The sequence below is a fragment of the Semicossyphus pulcher genome, unplaced genomic scaffold, assembly GCF_022749685.1.
Source record: "Semicossyphus pulcher isolate SPU_LCO1_2020_fin unplaced genomic scaffold, fSemPul1.0.p SCAF_23, whole genome shotgun sequence".
NCBI lineage: Eukaryota > Metazoa > Chordata > Actinopteri > Labriformes > Labridae > Semicossyphus > Semicossyphus pulcher.
The window spans coordinates 13,625,690-13,644,065 of record NW_027211697.1 but is presented as its reverse complement, the minus strand read 5'-3'; the positions used below and the strand labels follow the sequence as shown (position 1 = coordinate 13,644,065).

Below are 18,376 nucleotides of genomic sequence, written 5' to 3'. Positions count from 1 at the left end.
ATGTTTAATGTAGGCTTGTACATATTAGTTTAATATTGTTTAAGTGTACATAGAGAGCGAAGTTAGACCGCAGTCAAGTTCCTGGTATTCTGATTCTGAAGCGCGCGCGCTCATCTTGAACACTCCTCTCTGTGCACACACCTGGAGCCTTTCATGTATGACCGCTGTTTTCATGCTCTGTAAACATGCGTATCCTCCCACACACTTCTGTCTGCCTTCATTTGGATACAGTTCTGCTCTCATGACTGATAAACACTACTTTACATACTGCCTTACGATACCACATATTCTACTTTGTAAAGCAAATACTTGTGGTGGCAGACTGGCAGTTGTACAACTTATTTCTTTATATTGATTAAAAAATACACATTTAAATAATGTATTTAAAACAGTGATTGTACTTGTCCTCAAAGTGAACCTGTTGCTTCAGTTTTAAATAATAACTCGGTACATCGATTGATTTGGTGACTTTTTTAGATATTATTGAATCAAAAACAGGCTCGGTTAAATTATTTATGGAGGTGATAAATGAATCAGTGGTTACTGGTCTAGCCACAGCACCAACCGTCGCCTCCTTAATGACGAATCGTGACCCAAAGTTTTTAACCAGTCAAATTTATTTCACTAAAATCTGTACAGTTTGGACCTAAATTCATTCACTGCTTTTTTCAACAGAAATAAACTACTGTAGGGCTCATCAAGTTTCAAGAATGTGACTGTAGCAGGGATCACCCAATCAGTGGCTACACGGAGTGTGAATGAACTACACTGCTACTGCACATGTTCTACAAAAGACTTGGTCACAACTTTGTTATTTTCAAGCACACTTCTGCGACCCACTTTTGGGCCCAACCAGGACTTACATCATGGTCCATATAAGATCATCAATTACATGAATCCTAAAGTAAATCTGACTGGATCAACTGACTGTGAATAATGCACTGTAATCATTTAAGAATGAGATGAATCGTCGCCTCTCTCTTCTTGTGTTAAACTTCACTTTGTCTCTAAAGGAAACACTGAGTGCTGCACAGCACCGGCCGAGTCAAGTCATTGTTTCCCTGGTTAGTGCACCACCCAGTGCTGGAACGTCGATAAGACAACTGACTGCTGGAAGTCAGGTGGATAAGACTGCAAACAGCTCAGCAGTTCAACCATTAACATGTTGTACTGAACATGAAGGGGAGGGACAAGTTTGGTTGATGGATTTTTAGTGTCTTGTTTTCACTGCTGGAATCTGAGCGGTTCTGAGGGACTGAACAGACGGCTGCACATCATCAGAAACACTCATTAATCCAATGAACAGTTTGTAGCAACCAACCAACTTTCTGCACACGTTCTCTGTGTTGTTCACTCTCATCAAACTTGTTTTCAGCAGTCAGATGTTCTTTGCACTGTGTGCCGCTCTTACAAGTCAAAATGGAAAGCATATATTAGCAAATGAATAATGAAAACAGAACTGTAATTCGGTTAATGGACCAAATGTTTCTGTCAGAAGTTGCTGGAAATTAAAACACAACTGACACTTTTGCTCCAATGACAAGAATGTGTGTCGCTGCTCATTGCTGTGTTGTACTGCTCCCTAGTGGTAAACATTGTTTAATACATGTTTAAGTCACAACAGGAATTCACTACAGTCTAATTTAGAGCTCCTGTGAGGAACTTTCGGTTTGTGTTGATTTTGGCGCCCCCTGCGGACAAAGCCGTACCTTTTATCTCTTTGCTGATTCTGTCCTGTACATGCTTGAAGGATGTTTTTTTAACAAAGAATCTCATCCTGCTTTCTTTCACAGTCATATGAATCACTCACTTTACATTTCTGCCCTGGAACATGTAAACAAAGTCAGCGTGCAGTTAACCGCTTCGTCTGACATTAAAAATAACTATAGAGAAATAATCAATGTTGTCGCTGATGGTCTGGTTTGCGTTTGTAGGTCATATAAAGTAATTAGACTTAATTTCAGTCTGTTTCATAACCTGCGAACACTGGCTGCCTGACTCTCCCGGTGTGGAGTTGCAGGAAACAAATTACACAATGGATTTGGATCTGACCAAAACATTGATTGACTACGTAATAAAAAAAACATGTAAAGGGCGTTGTGAATAGAGAGAAAAAGTAATTGTGTTGCAAAGCTTCAGGTTGTGAATCAAGGCCACAGGTAATTGTTTACCACCTGCGCTCTTTCCTCACTACACACACTGTCGCCCTGAAAGAGATTTCAGTCTGCTTCAATTCCATGAAGCGGCCACAGGAGGGCGCTCTTTCATCTGTTACTGGGCTGAGATGTGAGCACCCTAAAATGAACCTAAAAGCGTCCCTCCACCTCTACAGATGACTTCACGCACTTATAAACTGCTGAGTTTCTGAACAGCAGCAGGAGACCGGACAAAATTCATTTAAGGAAACTGAAGGTTACTGAAACTAAATGTATCAAAAAAACAACCAAACAACTCTAAATAAGGCTATACATGTTAATTATGTGTGATTCTGAATTTAATGTATTCGAACCAAAAATAAAAGTGTGAAAAGGTTTTCTGACATTTACAGCAGATTTTTTTTTTAAAATGCAAAAGCTGGATTGTCACAATTGCAACTGATGTTTTGCTGGAGTGCTACCATGCCAAAAACGATCACCTGCATACCACAGATTCCTGAACGCGGAGGTTTTAAAACAAAGGGGTTCTCTCTGTTGGCCTGAGACGATTACATTCTGCTGGGCCCACTCGTCTTAAAGCCGTCGATCGAAAGTAAAATGTACAGCATATTACGTCATGCTGAAGTAACGTTCAGTTTCTCTAACTGAAAATAAAGTAAAATAGTTGAGCAGTTTCTGAGGCGTGGATTCCATTGCCCAAATATGGGCAGAGGGAAGTAGCATGCCCTGACGCAATCCTCTCTGCTGTTACTTTAAATGGCTACAGGAAGCAAGGGCTCCCACTCGCGTCACGGGTTTTCCTCTTCATGTGCCTCAGGAGCAGGATGTGCTAAATATGGGCATCTGAGTCCTCACCCCCAGCCCCCCTTTTTCATTTCCTTCAAAAGGAAGCAGCGCGGTGGGGGAGGGGTGAGACTGTTCTAAACACGGCAGCAGGGGAATGCTCGTCTGTGAGAGAGACTGAACAAAATGATCTCTCCGAGTCAGGATTCTCCTGCTGCAGGTTTGGCTTCTCAAAGTCACACACGATGGGCATTTTATAAAGTGTTACTAGTTTTGAAACATGTAACATTGAGAAATGTGTGACATGCGTTTTTACACTGTTCTCATGCTTGTGTAGCCCGGTCCTGAGCTCGCCTGTGACATGATTTAATGCTTTTTAAATTAAGTTTAATGTTATTTTAGTACTTTACAACATTGTGTAGTATTTTATATACTCTATTCTTTAGATATTGTACTGATTTATATTCTTAGTGGTGTGTTTCTTCCTGTCCTGTTCTTGAGTTTATTTTCTCACTTCTAGTGTTAGTGTATATTTACTGTGTATTTATGTTTCCTGTGCAATGCTGCATAACCTGCTGCTGTAACACAAAAATGTCCCAGTTTGTGATCAAAATAGTGAATTTATCCATCTACCCATCTATTCTTTATTTATCCATCCTCCTAACAGGGATGATTCAGCCTGATTAACAAAGATGCCTTTAAATAATGGCCTGATGGTTCACCATTTAGAGGGACTGGATTGAGTACATTGCCAGTACATTGAGCAGCCAGTTTTACTACAGATTCAGATTCAGCTTTTAAAGCAACAGACAAACATTCGTCACCAAAACCAGTCCAACGCAAATACAGGTGCATGCTTGACATAGGTGTGACGCTCTTACAGTAAGAGAGAGGGGCGCTGCGGGTCTAAACTGCAGAGCTGTCTGCATGTGGAACCTGTTTATGTGTCATGTACAGTAAAATGCCAAACTAAACTCCAGGAGCATCCAGCAGCTGTATGCAGAAATATATGCAGCCCAACAAGCAGCTGCTATCTCTCTGTGTGGTGCACACACACGAGCATGTTAGAAAGATATCTTTGGGGCTGTTTCAGGCTCGTTTCTCTGCATTTTCTCCTGCTCTCATATTTTGTGGTAGAATTTTATGGCAAATAAGTTGGTTGGTTGTTTTTATCACCAGACAAGCGTCTGTGCTTCATTTCTGTTTGTTCTGTGCTCTCAGCACAGTTCTATGGGCCTATCACGTGATAGAACATAAACTGAAGCGTGTTATATTATAGAATATAAGCTCTGACATATTTCATGCAGCAGCTCGGCAGGATGAAGCAGCCACAGTTGTCTCACCAGTTGTTGCCAGGCTGTTTCAAATAGCAGCCTGGGTATGAGGCCGGGTGGGCGGGGCTCCTCATATGACGCTGAGTGAGTGACGTCACCGAGGTGATAAGTAGTTGTCCTGCAGCCTGCCTGTATTGTGTCTGAGTGAGAAGTCAGAGGGGAGAGATCGAACCCACGAACCTTCTCCGTTTGTCCCAGACTCATTTCAAAACAAGCTGCGACATGGAGGTCAGCGCGGAGGCCAAGAGGATCATGGTCGTAGCTTTGGGGAAACTATACAGCTCGCGCACCCAGCGAGGGGGTCTCCGTCTCCACCGGAGCCTGCTCCTGACTATGGTGATGAAATCCGCCCGGGACATTTACCATGAGGCCCAGGCGACGGAGGAAAGCCTTGTGCCAACATTTGAACAACACCAGTCAACGGCAGAAGTGACAACACAACCTACCAGTGGTCATCCGGAACTCCAAGGTCCTCTCCCCGGAGAGGAGGTCGTGGGTTCCCCTTCAGAGCTGCGCCACGACGCACACGCGCGCCCCGGCGCAGGAGACAAGGAGAATGTGTGTCCAGCTGTCCCGGCGCAACACTCGAGGAAAAGACGGGGCAAAGCAGCCGTGGAGCCGGACTTCCTGCCCTGCAAGAAAGCAAAGCTTGAGCAGGAAAACTGTCCTCAACTCATTGTGAGTTCGGTGTTGATGGACTATGTGAACTGCAGCAGCGAGCTGGGTACAACCCCAACCCCCCTGCCTCTACAGAGAGTAATTGCAGCGTGTTGAAACCTGCGGAGGCTTACGGAAATGAAACTTTTCGACGCGGGAGTCTGAGTCTGTTCCGGAGCCGTTCGTGTGAACAACCGGGTTACTGAGCCCTCACTGAGTCCCAAACATGACTCTGAACAAGCCGGGGCATGTTTCAGGAGGAAGCTCAGTCGGTGTGTGGGAGCCTCAGTGACTTCTGGCCTAGTTGTTGGCCTCGGCTCATCACAGGGACTGGCTGCAGCTGGCCGGAGGCGGAACTAAAGGAGTTGGTTCATCCGGATGAGGCCTTGAGCTGCCTTCAAGAACATTTACACAGGGCCTGTTTAGGAAGCAGGTTTTTCTGCTCCACGCAGCAAACTGAACAGTTATGAGAATGTTGATGCCACAGTGCTGAGATCTGATGAATGCAAGTGTAAACCATTCAATGACTACAACTACCTCAGTATTTATTAAACGTTTTTTACTTCAAGTGACTTCTGAGTGCTGTGTTGTTTCTATCTCATACATCATAGAACTAGTGTGAGGCCTATATTTATAATATACTGGTCATGATATGCAAAATACTGTTGCTGGTGGTTTAGTGGGAGTTTTGCTTTTGGTGCAAGAATGCCAGTGGGAAAGTTTGTGTGTGTGTTAGTCAGGAAACTGGTTTGGGTGTGAAGTTTGCTTCCTTCCCCCAGAGCTTCACACCCACGACACTGATTTGCAGGACAAAAAGCAGGAACAATTCAGGAGCTCACAGTCCGAAGAGTGCAGGGGGGGGGCAGGGTCATAAACTGAGAACAATCAGGACCCCGCGACTCTTTACGAAGTGTTTGTGGCCTCACTACTGTAATGACAAATGGTTCAGCTCCAGCTGCCTGGGTGCAAAAGGTGAGGTGACAAGAACCTGTTATCAGTCGAGTGATGAAAGACAGTGTGGAGGATAATCAGTAGGTTAAATAGTTTACTGCATTGCTCTGTGAGGAGAGTTTTATCACTGGCAGAAAGTTTTTACTGAACAAACACCTTTTATATTTATTGATGTGATATTTATATTGAAGGTGTGTATTTAAATAAGATCAAGCTTTTCCTTTCACATGTCAGCAGGCTGAACGTTTTGGAATTCAGACTGGAGCTGCTGCGACAGGGATTCACTCATGTTTGGGGGGAGGGTGTTAACAACAGAAGCAGGAATGTGGGGGGAAGTGCCTGTGGGAGCCCCATGGGGCCCCCTGCTTATTCTTCCGGCTGAAACCAGAGCACCCAGTCTGTGTACACAGGCGGGGGGTGGGGGTGGGCTGGAACTGTCTGGACATGCTTGTGAAAATACACACGTCATACACACACACTCACTGGCCTTCTCATGTGTGTCTCTTCCTGTCACTCACACACTTTCTTTAATCCTTTTCTCTTTCTGTGTTTTCTCTCACACACAACCTCACTGTACACGATGACACGTCCTCTGCATGACTAAGCATAAATCAATAATATATCTAAATAATATAAATAAATCATCCTGCAGGAAATCAAACATCACAGAAACAGGTCAAAAAGAACAGGAGTGTATGAGCTGGACAGGTACACTGATCCTCACCAGCACAGCAGGTTTGTTTACTGAAAGCTGCATTAGTTAATTTAGAGTTATAATCTCAAAGATCTCAGTGTCGTTCTCTTTGGCGGCTCCTGTTGCGATAAACAGTAAATACAGGAGCACACTTCCCAGATATCCAGACAGTGCTGCATGTGTGACGTCCACGGTTGGCTCCGGTTGTAACTCTTGATTTTCCTGGCTGACGGTCGCTTTCCTTTTCAGACTGTTTGCTTCATCTGAGTGTCGAGTTTGTTTCTTTTTCTTTGGATTTTCACTTCTTGTTGAAGTTGTATCTGTAGTCATCCATCTTTTCTTTGTTTGTTCAGCCATAGTAGATTACTGTTTACTCGCAACACTTGCAGAGAGCGGAAAAGCAGCCGCTTAGCTCCGCCTACCCTCTCTGGCAGACCAACCACTGCTGGCTGATGGAAAACACGTCACTAACTGGGCGTCGCTTGTAATTTTTGATGAAAGTCGCCACAGACACCCGGTCTGTAATACTGCAAATGCAAAGGCTTTCATCAGTGGGCCATAGGCTCAGTCACCATTGTGTTACCTCATTCAGCGAGAGATGGTGACTTAACAGACGTTTATTTAAATGAAAATCTTTTTAGAGTTGTAAATGTCACAAGTTGAAAATGAAATGACAAAGGTAAGAAAGTATCAGCTGGAAATGTTTGAATGTGCTGGACAGCCGTCGCTGATGAAGAACGTATACATGCCGTCAAACGTGCATCTCACAGTTATAATGTGAGTCTCTCGTAGGCTGAAAACGTGTGGTTGTGCTGCATGTGATCCGGTGTGACTGAGTCAGGTACAAAACATCGTCACTGTGAAAAGGACTAAAGCAATAATATGGACAAGAAAGGAGGCGAAGCGGTGTGCATTCTCTCTGGATTTTATTCTTTAGGAAGAGTTCTGTTTGGAATTACAAAATGCACTGGTAGAAATAGCGGTGAGACAGGTTGAGAGTGTGACAGATAAGAGTGTGAGAGAGACAGAGTTAGAGAGAGAATCGAAGGAGTGAGTAAGAGATCGAGGGTTCAGACCAGTCAGAATGAGAACATCATCAGACTTGGCTCGCTCCTGCACCCCCGGACCCCCACAGAAAGTAGAAGGGAGAATACACCATCTTCTGAACTGTACTTTCTTTTCTTCTTATATTTCTTTTTTCATTAAAAACAGTTCTTTTTTTGTGGTGTCCTGAACATGGTTGTGTTGTGCCTCAACCCCATGTAACAGAAAAAACAAACGAGACTTACTCTCACCAAAGTCTCTTTTAATCTTTAGACATTTTTTTTTTTGTGCAATTTTTCAGCTTTTTTGTTCTCAAAAATAGAAGGAAAAAAGAAAACGTTGCTTTTTAAAAACATCTATCTATTTATATATCTTTTTTTATTCCTCTGAATTCATTAATCTGCTTTTTCTTTTATGTCCTGAAGATGACTGTTAACCCACGGTGTGGCATGCACATAGCACATGCATTTCTGGAACTAGATATTTTTTCCTTTTTTTAAATCTTTTGTACTTAAAAAACTTTTTTTTTTCTCAGTAGCGGCTTTACATTGCTTCTTGAAGACTGTGTGTGGTTAATCAGCGTGTTAGTGGATTTCACTGCAGCATTGACACAAAGATGGACGGTGAATGTTTGGGGCTTTGCCTGTTTCATTCAGGGGTTACACACACACACACACGCACACACACACACACGCACACACACACGGAGAAGGTTTCAAGATGATTTCTGGAGACAAAGAAAAGAAGCAAAGCAAGCACAAAAAATGATCAAAAACTCACTCACACATGTACATACACACGCAAAAACCCACTCTTACACACGCACACACACGCACACACACACACACCACAACCAGGAGCTACATACCTAGTGTGCTTTCTGATTTTAAGTGTAGTGATGTGAAAAAATACTCGTCTGTGACATTCCACTGAGGTTGGAAAGACACTAATAGGCAGTTTTTTTCTTTTCTATTTTTTGGTGCATTCTCTGGTCAACATGTGATGGGCCTCCAGGTAAAACATGGGTCATATAAAGAAATACATGAAATAATATGAACAATGTTGGGGCTGACAGCGGTGTGTGTTAGTGACCAGTGTTAGTTTGAGGCACACAGAGAGAAATCAAAGATATATAGGAGTGATACACACAGAACAAAGATGATTTCCAAGGACACAATAAGGCCCAGACATCTTTTCTCCAACCCGTCTGAACTGTGTGTTTACACGTGCTGAACACAGACAAGGTGCTCTACAAGTGAGAGAATGAGCTAAACTGTTTTCTTGGTGCACTGACACTGCAGAACGACTCGGTAGTAAGTAAAGGGAGAGGTACAAAAACAATGCTTGTCATTCAGCGCCACCACAAGGTCACAAGTGGTGGTGGAGCTCTGCTTTGGCATCTGCAGGAGGGAAGACTTTCCCCGTTTGATCTGTTTGACTTTTTTTTAATTCACTCTTCTTCATCTAAAATAATGACCAGAAACCTTGTTGTCTGCTTGCCCTCCTGCAGACTCATTCTCCCACAATTCATCTGTGAGTTAGAGCTCCACCTCAGGGTTGGAAAAATGATTAGCCGAGCTTCGAAAGAAAAAAAAAGAATCGGTTTGTTTATCGATTATTACGCTCAGTAACAAAGAAAACAAAGATGAAGAGTTTCTCTCCTTCCTGCACCTTTCCATTGGTCTCTTTCTCTCTCATGTCTCTGTTTGAACCCCCAAACCCTGGAAGACTTTGAAATGTTACTGATTTGTTGGACCCAATACGGACACCAAGTCCTCGAACCACTTTACCCTGCTTCCCAGTATATCGTTTTAGGATTATCACGTAAGGTATAAAAAAGTTACTTCCACAAAAAACTGTGCAATTCGAGCTGTATCAGTGGCAGGCATCTGGCACGGAACATACAAACAAGCAAGCAAAAGGTAATCATTCTGTTCCTTCTAGATATAGATGAAGTAACGATCCAATTCTCTGTCCCCGGATTGGACACTGTGTGAAGGTACAGAGAGAGGAATGTTTGACAGAGGAGAGAGAAAGAGAAACAGATTCGCCAAAAAGAGAGAAACCCTAAAGACCACAAGAGAAATGACCAAGTAAAGTTTCCCCCAGCATACAGTAGATTCTCATTGTTGCTATTATTATTATTATTTTTTGTATCATTCATGCAAGATTCAACAGGGTGTACAACTCCGCAAGTCTAAAAACCGAAGCTGTGTGGGGTGCAACAGAATATTCAAGCTTCAATGTTTTGAAGAAGTAGAAGAGAAGGAGGAAGAAGAAGCAGGAGTAGAAGAAGAAATACTGCAGAAAACAGTTACTGGTTTGTATGTTTTTTGTTTCTTAAACCCATCTCCACTTTTTTTGTTTTTCTTCTCTCAAAGGTCATAGGTCGAGGTTGGTTGAATAGTTTGTTTGTGGGAGGAGGGTGATCTCCAGTGCCCGGGGTAAACATCCCCCAACAGACCCATCCAGTCCTCTAGATTTTGACTTGTCAACCCCGTTCAACACTCGCCAACACTCCCACCCACTTGGCCATCTCACCTCATACAGGTGGAGGGCTCATTGTCAGTTTTTTATTTAAAAACACAGATGATAAAACTCATCAATATTCAACTGGTGGCTGGGAGGGTTGGATTTGATTCTTTTTGAAGCTAACTTAGCTGAAGTTAGCTTTGAGAGGCAAAAAAAAAAAACAGTGGTCGCTCTTTTGTCTCTGACTGTAAAGTGTCTTCGTCGAGTCGCAACTCTTGACATCTTGTAAGTGGCTGTAGCTCTTTACCAGAGGCATAATTTAAGACACACAAAGACTCTTGTCCATCACCCCTCCTGCTTGCATCCTTAAAAACTGCAGTTTGAGGTTAGTCTTATTTGGCATCAAGAGATGGATGCAACAACAATGCACGCAGGACACGGAGGTGGTTTGTCGTCCCCTTACACCACTTGTTTCTTTAGATCCTGCCTTTAGCATTTTTGTTCCATCCCTTCATCCTGACACCCGTCCTTCATCCAGCCCACAGTCCTGGGATGGCCAAGCAGCGGAGGAGAGGAAAATTGAACAGACAAGAAAGAAAGAATCATGGTTTCCCTTGGCAGTCAGAGCTCCGGCTCAGAGCTTCCTGTCTTCAACTTTCTGTCCATCAATCAATTCTTTTTCCTCCTAATGCCCCCCCCACCCCCCTTCCCCAGAGGCTAGCACCAGTCGTCTGCCTCCTTCTCGCCGTAGGGTTCATGCAGGCCCTTGCGGGGACCCCTTGGATGCCCAGCTGGAGGGGGGACCTTGTGAGGTCCAGTATGTGGGGGTCCATGGAGATGTGTGGAAGGTGATGAAGAGCGGTAGCCGTTGGGGAGGCGGCGCTGGGCAGCAGGCTGCATCTGGCCCTGCACAGGCCCGGTCAGGGCGGTGGTGGGTGGGGGCGCATGGTGGACAGTCCTCGGTGAGGTGCGACTAGGCTGTTGGTGGGGTGGTTGATGAGGGTGGGGGTTATTTACAGGATGTGGTTGGGGGGGAGGGAGGGGATGGGGGTTATGGGGCTGTTGTTGAGGGGGAGGTGGCAGTGGGTGGTTGGCCAGGGCATGAGGGTGGGGGTTGCCACCCTGCATGGGGTTCTGCTCGTAGGCAGGTGGTTCATGGTGGGGCTCATAGTCCTGGTAGTCCTGGTTGTAGAAGCAGCCATCTCCTTCCATTGAGCCGCCTCCTCCACCGGTGTCTCCCCAGCGAGGCGGGGGATGATGACCCTGGCGAGGTGCGCCATGGTGGGCCAGTGGGATGCCAGCGGGGGGAGGGCCCTGGCCTTGGGGAGGCTCAGGTGAAAAGTGACGGGGGGCAGGGGCTGGGGGTCGACTCTGTGGTCCCCCAGGTGGTGTGGGCATGGCCTTGCGGACCACAGGGGAGTAAGTCACATGGGGCCGGGGGGTTGCGGGGGTCTGAGGCAACTGCCGACGGCCTCGACGTGGAGTACTGGTCCCCGAGGTCGAGGGGACGGGACTTCCGCTGACCGAACTACTGCCCTACACGAAAAGTGAAATAAAGCAAATAAAAAGAACGAACCACAAATTCAAGGACAGAACATGTAGAATAAAGGAGAGGATGGGAAAGATACACAGAGAAAAAACAAAGAGAAGGAAAGACAGAATGCAAGAGAGAGAGGCAGAGAGGAAGCAAAACAGTCGAGCAGAAGCAGAGCAACAATCAGAATAAAAGCACCAGTCAGAATGTACGTGGAGGAGAGACAGGCAGAAGTGACAGGCATCGAAAAGTAAGAGAGCAGAGGATATGGATAAAAAAGATGTTTTCAAACAGCACCATACAAAGAGAAGCAACATGTTACGGAGAGGAAAGGAAACAGAAGACGACAGGAGAAAAAAAAGGGTAAAGGGTTGATTTCCGGAGCAACAAACGTGGTCCAGGGTAAACATGGAGGCTAAAGCTACATTACAGGCGTTTGGTTTTAAATTATCGTGCTCTGTGATACGTTCAAGTTATAACACAAAGGCAAAAATTCAAAGGGAAGGAAACCTCAATTAGTAATCCTTTGCAAGACATTTCAGGTTATAAAGTGACTGAATGCTGGCCGACACTTATTGTGTGCTGAAAGACAAAACAGTGGGGGGGTTGTAGAAGTATAGAAGTGGGAACACAAGCAGTTTGACAACATTTAGGGAGGGCAGAGAGCCACGTTCAGGAACTCAAATATACATTTACATGCATATTTGTTTGGCTGTTAGAACAGTGATTTAAACAGTGAGATTACAGCAGCATGTCGTCAAAGGTAGATGTACATGTGAAGGTGCAACAAGGGCTCATACTGTCTTTAGGTAGCAGCAGACAGGAAAGTCGTCCCGTAATAAACCTAGATATCCTGTAGTTAAATGTTGTACATAAGTGTGTCACTTAAAATGATTTGTTTGTTCCATTGCACTTTGTACAAAACAAACAAAACACCACATGCACACAGGTACCCAGAAGCCCACCTGTCTGTGTGTCAGGCACTCTCGACCCTCGCTGGGCGATCGAGACCAGCGCCGGTCCCTCTCTCTCTCCCTCTCCCGGTCGTGCTCTCTGTCGCGGGAGTGCCTGTGTCCGTACTCGCCCCCTCGCTCTGCTACATAGCGCTCCTTATCCACAGAGCCGTGGTGGTGGTGGTGATGGTGGTGGTGCTTGCGGTCTTTGGAGCGGCCGCGATCCCTGTCACGATCCTTGTCTTTGGACGTGAGGTCGCCTGACTGCGTGGTCGTGCTCAGGTCTGTGCCCAGGCCTGATGGCGGGGGTAAATGGAGTTGTTATTGGGGTAATTCACGTTAGCTAAAACACGTGTATTTGCTCTCAAAGTAATGGATGCAATGCTACCTGAAGGCTCTGCAGGGTTAGCTAGCTCTATAAAAAAGCCACCAAAAATGACGTATTTACGTTACAAATCTCCTACCTGTGTCAGCCTCTGTGTATCGACAGAGGGACCTTTCAGACGCCCGATGACCCCGGTCTTTTCGCCGGTGTCCATGTCTGGAAGTTCTCCCCTCCTCAGGCACGCGCTCCATGTTGTAGTCGTCTGGTCCTCCTTTGTCTCTGTGTCCTCGCCCGGACCTGCTGTGGCCCAGAGACGAGGCGGAGCGCTTCATGGTACCGCTGTCGTTGATGGTCTGAGAGAGAAAGACAGAGAGCATCGAGGCAGGCAGGAGAGAGAGGGAGAGATGCAGGGAGAGATGTTTCCTTTGATTGTCCAGTTGGTGTTTTCTGCACGGTGTATGTGTGGAGATGTTTATGTGTGAATGGGGTCTGTTTGTTGTTGTCTATGAAAGCCAACCTCCCACATCCCATCCCAAATCACAGAGTCCCACCAATCATGCTCCTTCAAAAATAAAGAAACTGAATAAAATGTATCGGGCAGGGGTCGGCAAAAAGCAGCCCGTGGACCAAATGTGGCGCTCCATCACAACTGACCCTTCGTTAAGCCCCTCCCTTCAACAGCCACTGTCTAATTAGCAACCGTAACTAGGCGGTGTGCAAATGGAATCTACAAGTCGGACAGCAGATATCCTCAGAGCAGAGACGTCGGGCATGGATTAAAAAGTGTGGAAGACTTGCGATCCTGTCTGGCCTTCGCTACCGCCACAGATGATGTGGGCACAGCCTTTATTTCACCACCCCTCGGTTTGTGCCGAGGGGTGGTGTTTCTTGTTGTGCCTTTAGGAGATCCAGTGTTTGGATCAAGCCAACGATACACGAGCGATAAAAGTGGGATCATTTAGTTTTGCTAGCAATGGGCTAAAACAAAATAGATAATGAAAGTTAAAGGGAGTCATAACTAAACATTGGCTTAAAATAAAACAATAAACAGACTTACTCCTGTATATGTCTGTCCTAAACATGAATTGTCAACACGCTTGCATTGGGACTGGTGAGCTTCTGCCTCCATCTTTATGTCCTCTTCATTCTCAACACTCCGCTCACAGATTATATTATATTGTCGTCCTTTCTGTCGACTTCTCTCTGATACTTGGGAACTGTTTTTCCAAAAAGTTGCTGTTATTTCCGGAACATCTCTCACTGTTGAGAACGCCATAATATTTACATGCCGGTGCGAAAGCTTGACAGGCGTAGCAACAGTAACCAAGGGGGGCGGGACTTAGCGAAGGGTCAAAGTGATTTGGTCAAATTGGTCCGCACAAAAAAATCTGTATTTTTCATACCTTCACTTAAAAGTTAAGAATTAAAAGTGCAAAAGGGAAAAAACTCCCTCTTCTGGAAAAAAACTGAAATCAAACCCACGTGAAGTCGAAACCCTCTGTTCGTTTTTCATCATGAGGTGTCCTTTCAAATAAAAGCTTTTTACTATTTTTCCAGAAGACTATGTCCCCCTTTCTAATTTCAGTGTTCCCCACTCAAAACACCTTCGTCACTTTGACTGAACTTCTGATTTCTCCAAACTCTATTTTTTTATTACAATTTAAGGCGTTTACAGTTGTCTTCACTGCACCTGTGCTGGTCCCTTTGAAATGGCTTAAGGCTTAAACTACAGTACTTGCCAACCCCTGAAAAACTGGAATGAAAAAGTATAATAAAAAAATCAAAGAGATGATGGCAGACGGCCATGCCTCCCATGCTTCTGTAACTTGCTTTGTAAAAGTAAAAAAGAAATTAGCAGGGTCTGTATGAGTCCTCCACCCTCGCCACCCCTAAACCGCTGAACATGGTACATTCCAGTCTGCAAAACTATTTCTGCAGTTTCAATGTGCTTTATCCAGCCATGCATGCAGGTACATAGGCGGTGCCCGGAGTCCTCATGCCCTGACGTGGGACAGCAGGACAGAGCCTATGGAGCCACAAGCTTCTGACCTGAACATGTACGACCATGTGAGGCTACTTCAGTGCTAGATCCTTCCTGAGCAGTTTTTCAGTTATTGTGACAATTTCACTGACAGATGGCAGATTGGAAAGATGTACATAACACACCAGATTATTTGGCTTCACAGAAGTAGCACTGAGAATCCCAACAACACATCCATTCACACACACACATCCTGAATCATTCCCCTTTCTCTCTCCCATCAACGCTCACACACTCACAGAAACACACACACACACACACTTTTCAACACATTTCTTGCATGCAGGTAGGCAGGGATGGATGGAGACTCGGACATAGACAGGGAAGCATAGACAGCGTCGTCATAGACGATTACACAGGCATGAAGACAAGGAGCAGTAAAGCACGAGCAGCAGAGAGAGAGAGAGAGAGAGAGAGAGAGAGAGAGAGAGAGGCCACGAGACAGTGTGGCATGACATGCAGACATCAGCCCAAATCCAAAGTCACTTCGTCTGGTGCATGACAGAAGGAGCAAAGGATGCTGGGATCAGTTTGGAAACTGGGCTGCCATGAGATTCGGTCATGCCAAAACAAATGCTGATACACTTTAAAGAAACGCCTGCCATGATGAAGACACAACATGGACACATGACAGATGAGGAAACAAGTTTCTCGAGTGCTCGAGAGAGAGAAAGGGAGAGAGAAGAGAGAGAGACAAGACAGGGAAGACAGGGTACATACACTGAGGTTACTGCCACGTTGTTTCCCTTTCCTCCGCTGCTGTATGAGCACAGAGAAGACACACACAAACACACACACACACATAGGGCCACAAATACACCAAAGGTAAGGTCACACATGGAGTGGACACAAAACCAGAAAGGGAGGAAGAGGGAAGGAGGGAAGGGAGACAGGGATGGAGTGATACACAATGGAGGAGAAAGGGGTACAGAGGAGAAAAACCAAAGAGATGGAGTGCAACGGTGGAGAAAGAGAGAGAAAGAAAGAAGGAGGGACAGAGAAAGAGAGTCCGATTAGACACCGAAGCTGCAGTGAAGGTGGAGAGAAACACTTACCACAGACACTGGGGGTGAAGGTGCCCACACAGGGTTATAGAGACAAAGTCGCCATGAGAATGCTCACTCAACAGCACCACAACATCAACAGCAGCGACGACAATCAGCAGAATACACACACAAATGGATAGGCATAGTCACAAACACACACACACACACACACACACACACACACATTTACAGTTACACATGACAGAAACAGAGTGATATTCAGGGTACAGAAAACACTACTGAGCACACACACACACATCCACACACACTCTTCTGTAACACGCACACACACACACACATTGGAAACACACAATGTCATGCTGGTTCCCGTCCGAGTGGAAAAAAGGCCCCAAAAAGAGTTCAGCACAGATAAAACCTTTGATAAAAAGGAAGAGACAGTTTAGTACAAACAACACAAAAGATAAAGAAACCAAAGAAGAGGGGATAATGGGGGGCACAGAAGTGTGTCAACTATATGTTTGTGTGTGCGTGTTTTTGTATGAATATGTGGAGTGCGTATGACAACCAGAGCACTCAGCAGGATATGAAACAATATAAAATGGATGAGTGTGTTACATGGACACGGGACAACCACGGTTAAAAACCTCCATGCAGGTGGCAGGAAGACAGAACGAGAACGCAAACAGGAGGTCTGACTTTGCCTTGCTGTGCTCCTCTTGAATTCACGCTCGGAGGTCAACATTTCAGCAAAACATTTCCATGTTTTAATCAGAAATGTTGTCAAGTCGTCACATTACTGGTTGTTCTTTGCAAAAAGAATGCAACCTTTGCCTTTGTTTGCATTTGTCCGATGGAGTTTAGACATTTTCTCCAACATGGATTCGAGCAATCACAGCAACTAACGTTAAAGCAACATGTCAGACCTTTGAGAACATGATCTTTTCAAACCAAAGCAGATGAGGAACACAGAAAATGGGTGAAATAGAAAGAGAGTGGAAAGGTGGGAATGCTGCTCACTTGGTTGTCGCCTGGGAGGCGGGGCATGGAAGCGGCCCTGCCATGGCCTTCCATTGGTGGAAAGTGCTCAGTATCCGAGTAACCATCCTGCCCCATCTCTCTCATCTCTACCGTCTGCAAACAGAGCAGGAGAGCAGGAGATGGCTGCCATGAAAACTGATAGGGAGCAGGGGGACAGGTGGGACAGTGTGTTATCCAAAGAAAGCAGAGAACTGAGGGTCTCAGAGAGGTCAAAGTCGTTACTGGGAAATTTGGTGAGTGTGTGTGGAGAGGGACTATTTTTCTTTGTTTTAGTTTTACATGAATTACAATGAATGAGAAACAAAGGAATCGGGTGTTTGGGTTTTAGATGGATACGATTGGAAGTATGCTCCACATAATGCAAAGATTCTTTGTTTCCTGGCTCTGCCATGTTGAGGCGGAGTGAGCTTGAGGAGAAACCTCTATGTAGCCTGAAGGACATTTACAAAACACAACCAATCAAATGACACTGTTGGCCAGGCACAGGCGCTGGCAGTTCGGGCTGTCGGCTCGGCCTGATCGTCTTATCGTGTTTAGAAAGACCGCCATTTTTAAAGTGACGATCTCGAAGATTACCGGTGAAGGCTCTCAGTCCTCCTGGCCGTGGTAATTCTAAGCTTAATCCAAAAGGCAACTGGACTTGGTTGACGTTCTGTAAGACGTCTCACCTCTCATCCGAGAGGCTTCTTCAGGTCTGACTGGTGGATGGAGTGAGAAATATAAGCCCCAAAAGCTCCGCCCACCAGTCAGTTTAGACCTGTAGAAGCCTTTCGGATGAGAGGTGAGACGTCGTGGATTAAGCTTAGAACTAAATGTCTGTTAAGTCACTATCTATCCCCGAATGAGGGAACACAATGGTGACTGAGCCTATGGCCCGCTGATGACAGACGCCCAGTTATCGAACTAACTGCAGGTTATCATTCAAACTTGTTTGAATGAAGCCAACAGCCACTCTCTTCTATCAGACTGCGTCGTTTAAACGTCTCCAGACCTCTGTCGATGAATGCGGACATGTGGATTTGTTACAGGGCCGACTGGTTCAGAGACCGGTCGGACCCTCCAGGAGGTCTACAAGCAGAGAGGTTTAACAGTATGCAGACAGAAACACAACCACTCTGGAGACAGAGGCAAGGAAGACTCTGAATGAAATGTAGAAATGTACAGTGAGGGAAAAAATTCATAAATTGTTTGAAGAGACATGTTCGATAGATGAAACTAGTTAAAGAAAATGTTTACGCCATGAAGAATTGAAGGAAAAGAGCAGTAAAGATGGTACAGTATGAGCTCTGAACCTCTCTTTTTGTGACATGTTGGCTTCAGATTATTTACTCGTGTTGTTGTTTATCATGACTGATGATCACTTGACTTGAAGGAGTGTAAAAAACAT

The 18,376-nt window shown here is 45.2% G+C and overlaps 2 protein-coding genes across 2 annotated transcripts in view; one reads left to right on the top strand and one right to left on the bottom strand.

Moving 5' to 3' along the window:
- The first annotated feature begins 4,412 nt into the window (after positions 1-4,412).
- Positions 4,413-5,502, top strand: ier2a (immediate early response 2a). The gene has a single exon (XM_069674455.1). The coding sequence runs from the start codon at positions 4,496-4,498 to the stop codon at positions 5,045-5,047; it is 552 nt and encodes a 183-aa protein (XP_069530556.1). The 5' UTR covers positions 4,413-4,495; the 3' UTR covers positions 5,048-5,502.
- A 1,982-nt stretch (positions 5,503-7,484) lies between these two features.
- Positions 7,485-18,376, bottom strand: part of cacna1aa (calcium channel, voltage-dependent, P/Q type, alpha 1A subunit, a) — a 60,147-nt gene continuing 49,255 nt past the window's right edge. Inside the window, exons 44-48 of the mRNA XM_069674011.1 lie at positions 16,969-17,082; positions 15,665-15,703; positions 13,043-13,256; positions 12,591-12,874; positions 7,485-11,627 (exon numbers count right to left, since the gene is read on the bottom strand). Coding sequence (XP_069530112.1) covers positions 10,809-11,627; positions 12,591-12,874; positions 13,043-13,256; positions 15,665-15,703; positions 16,969-17,082 — 1,470 coding nt within the window. The 3' untranslated portion in view covers positions 7,485-10,808. The remainder of the gene's footprint in view (positions 11,628-12,590; positions 12,875-13,042; positions 13,257-15,664; positions 15,704-16,968; positions 17,083-18,376) is intronic.

Coding starts and splice junctions, on each gene's coding strand:
- ier2a (XM_069674455.1), top strand. CDS start 4,496: ATGGAGGTCAGCGCGGAGGCCAAGAGGATCATGGTCGTAGCTTTGGGG.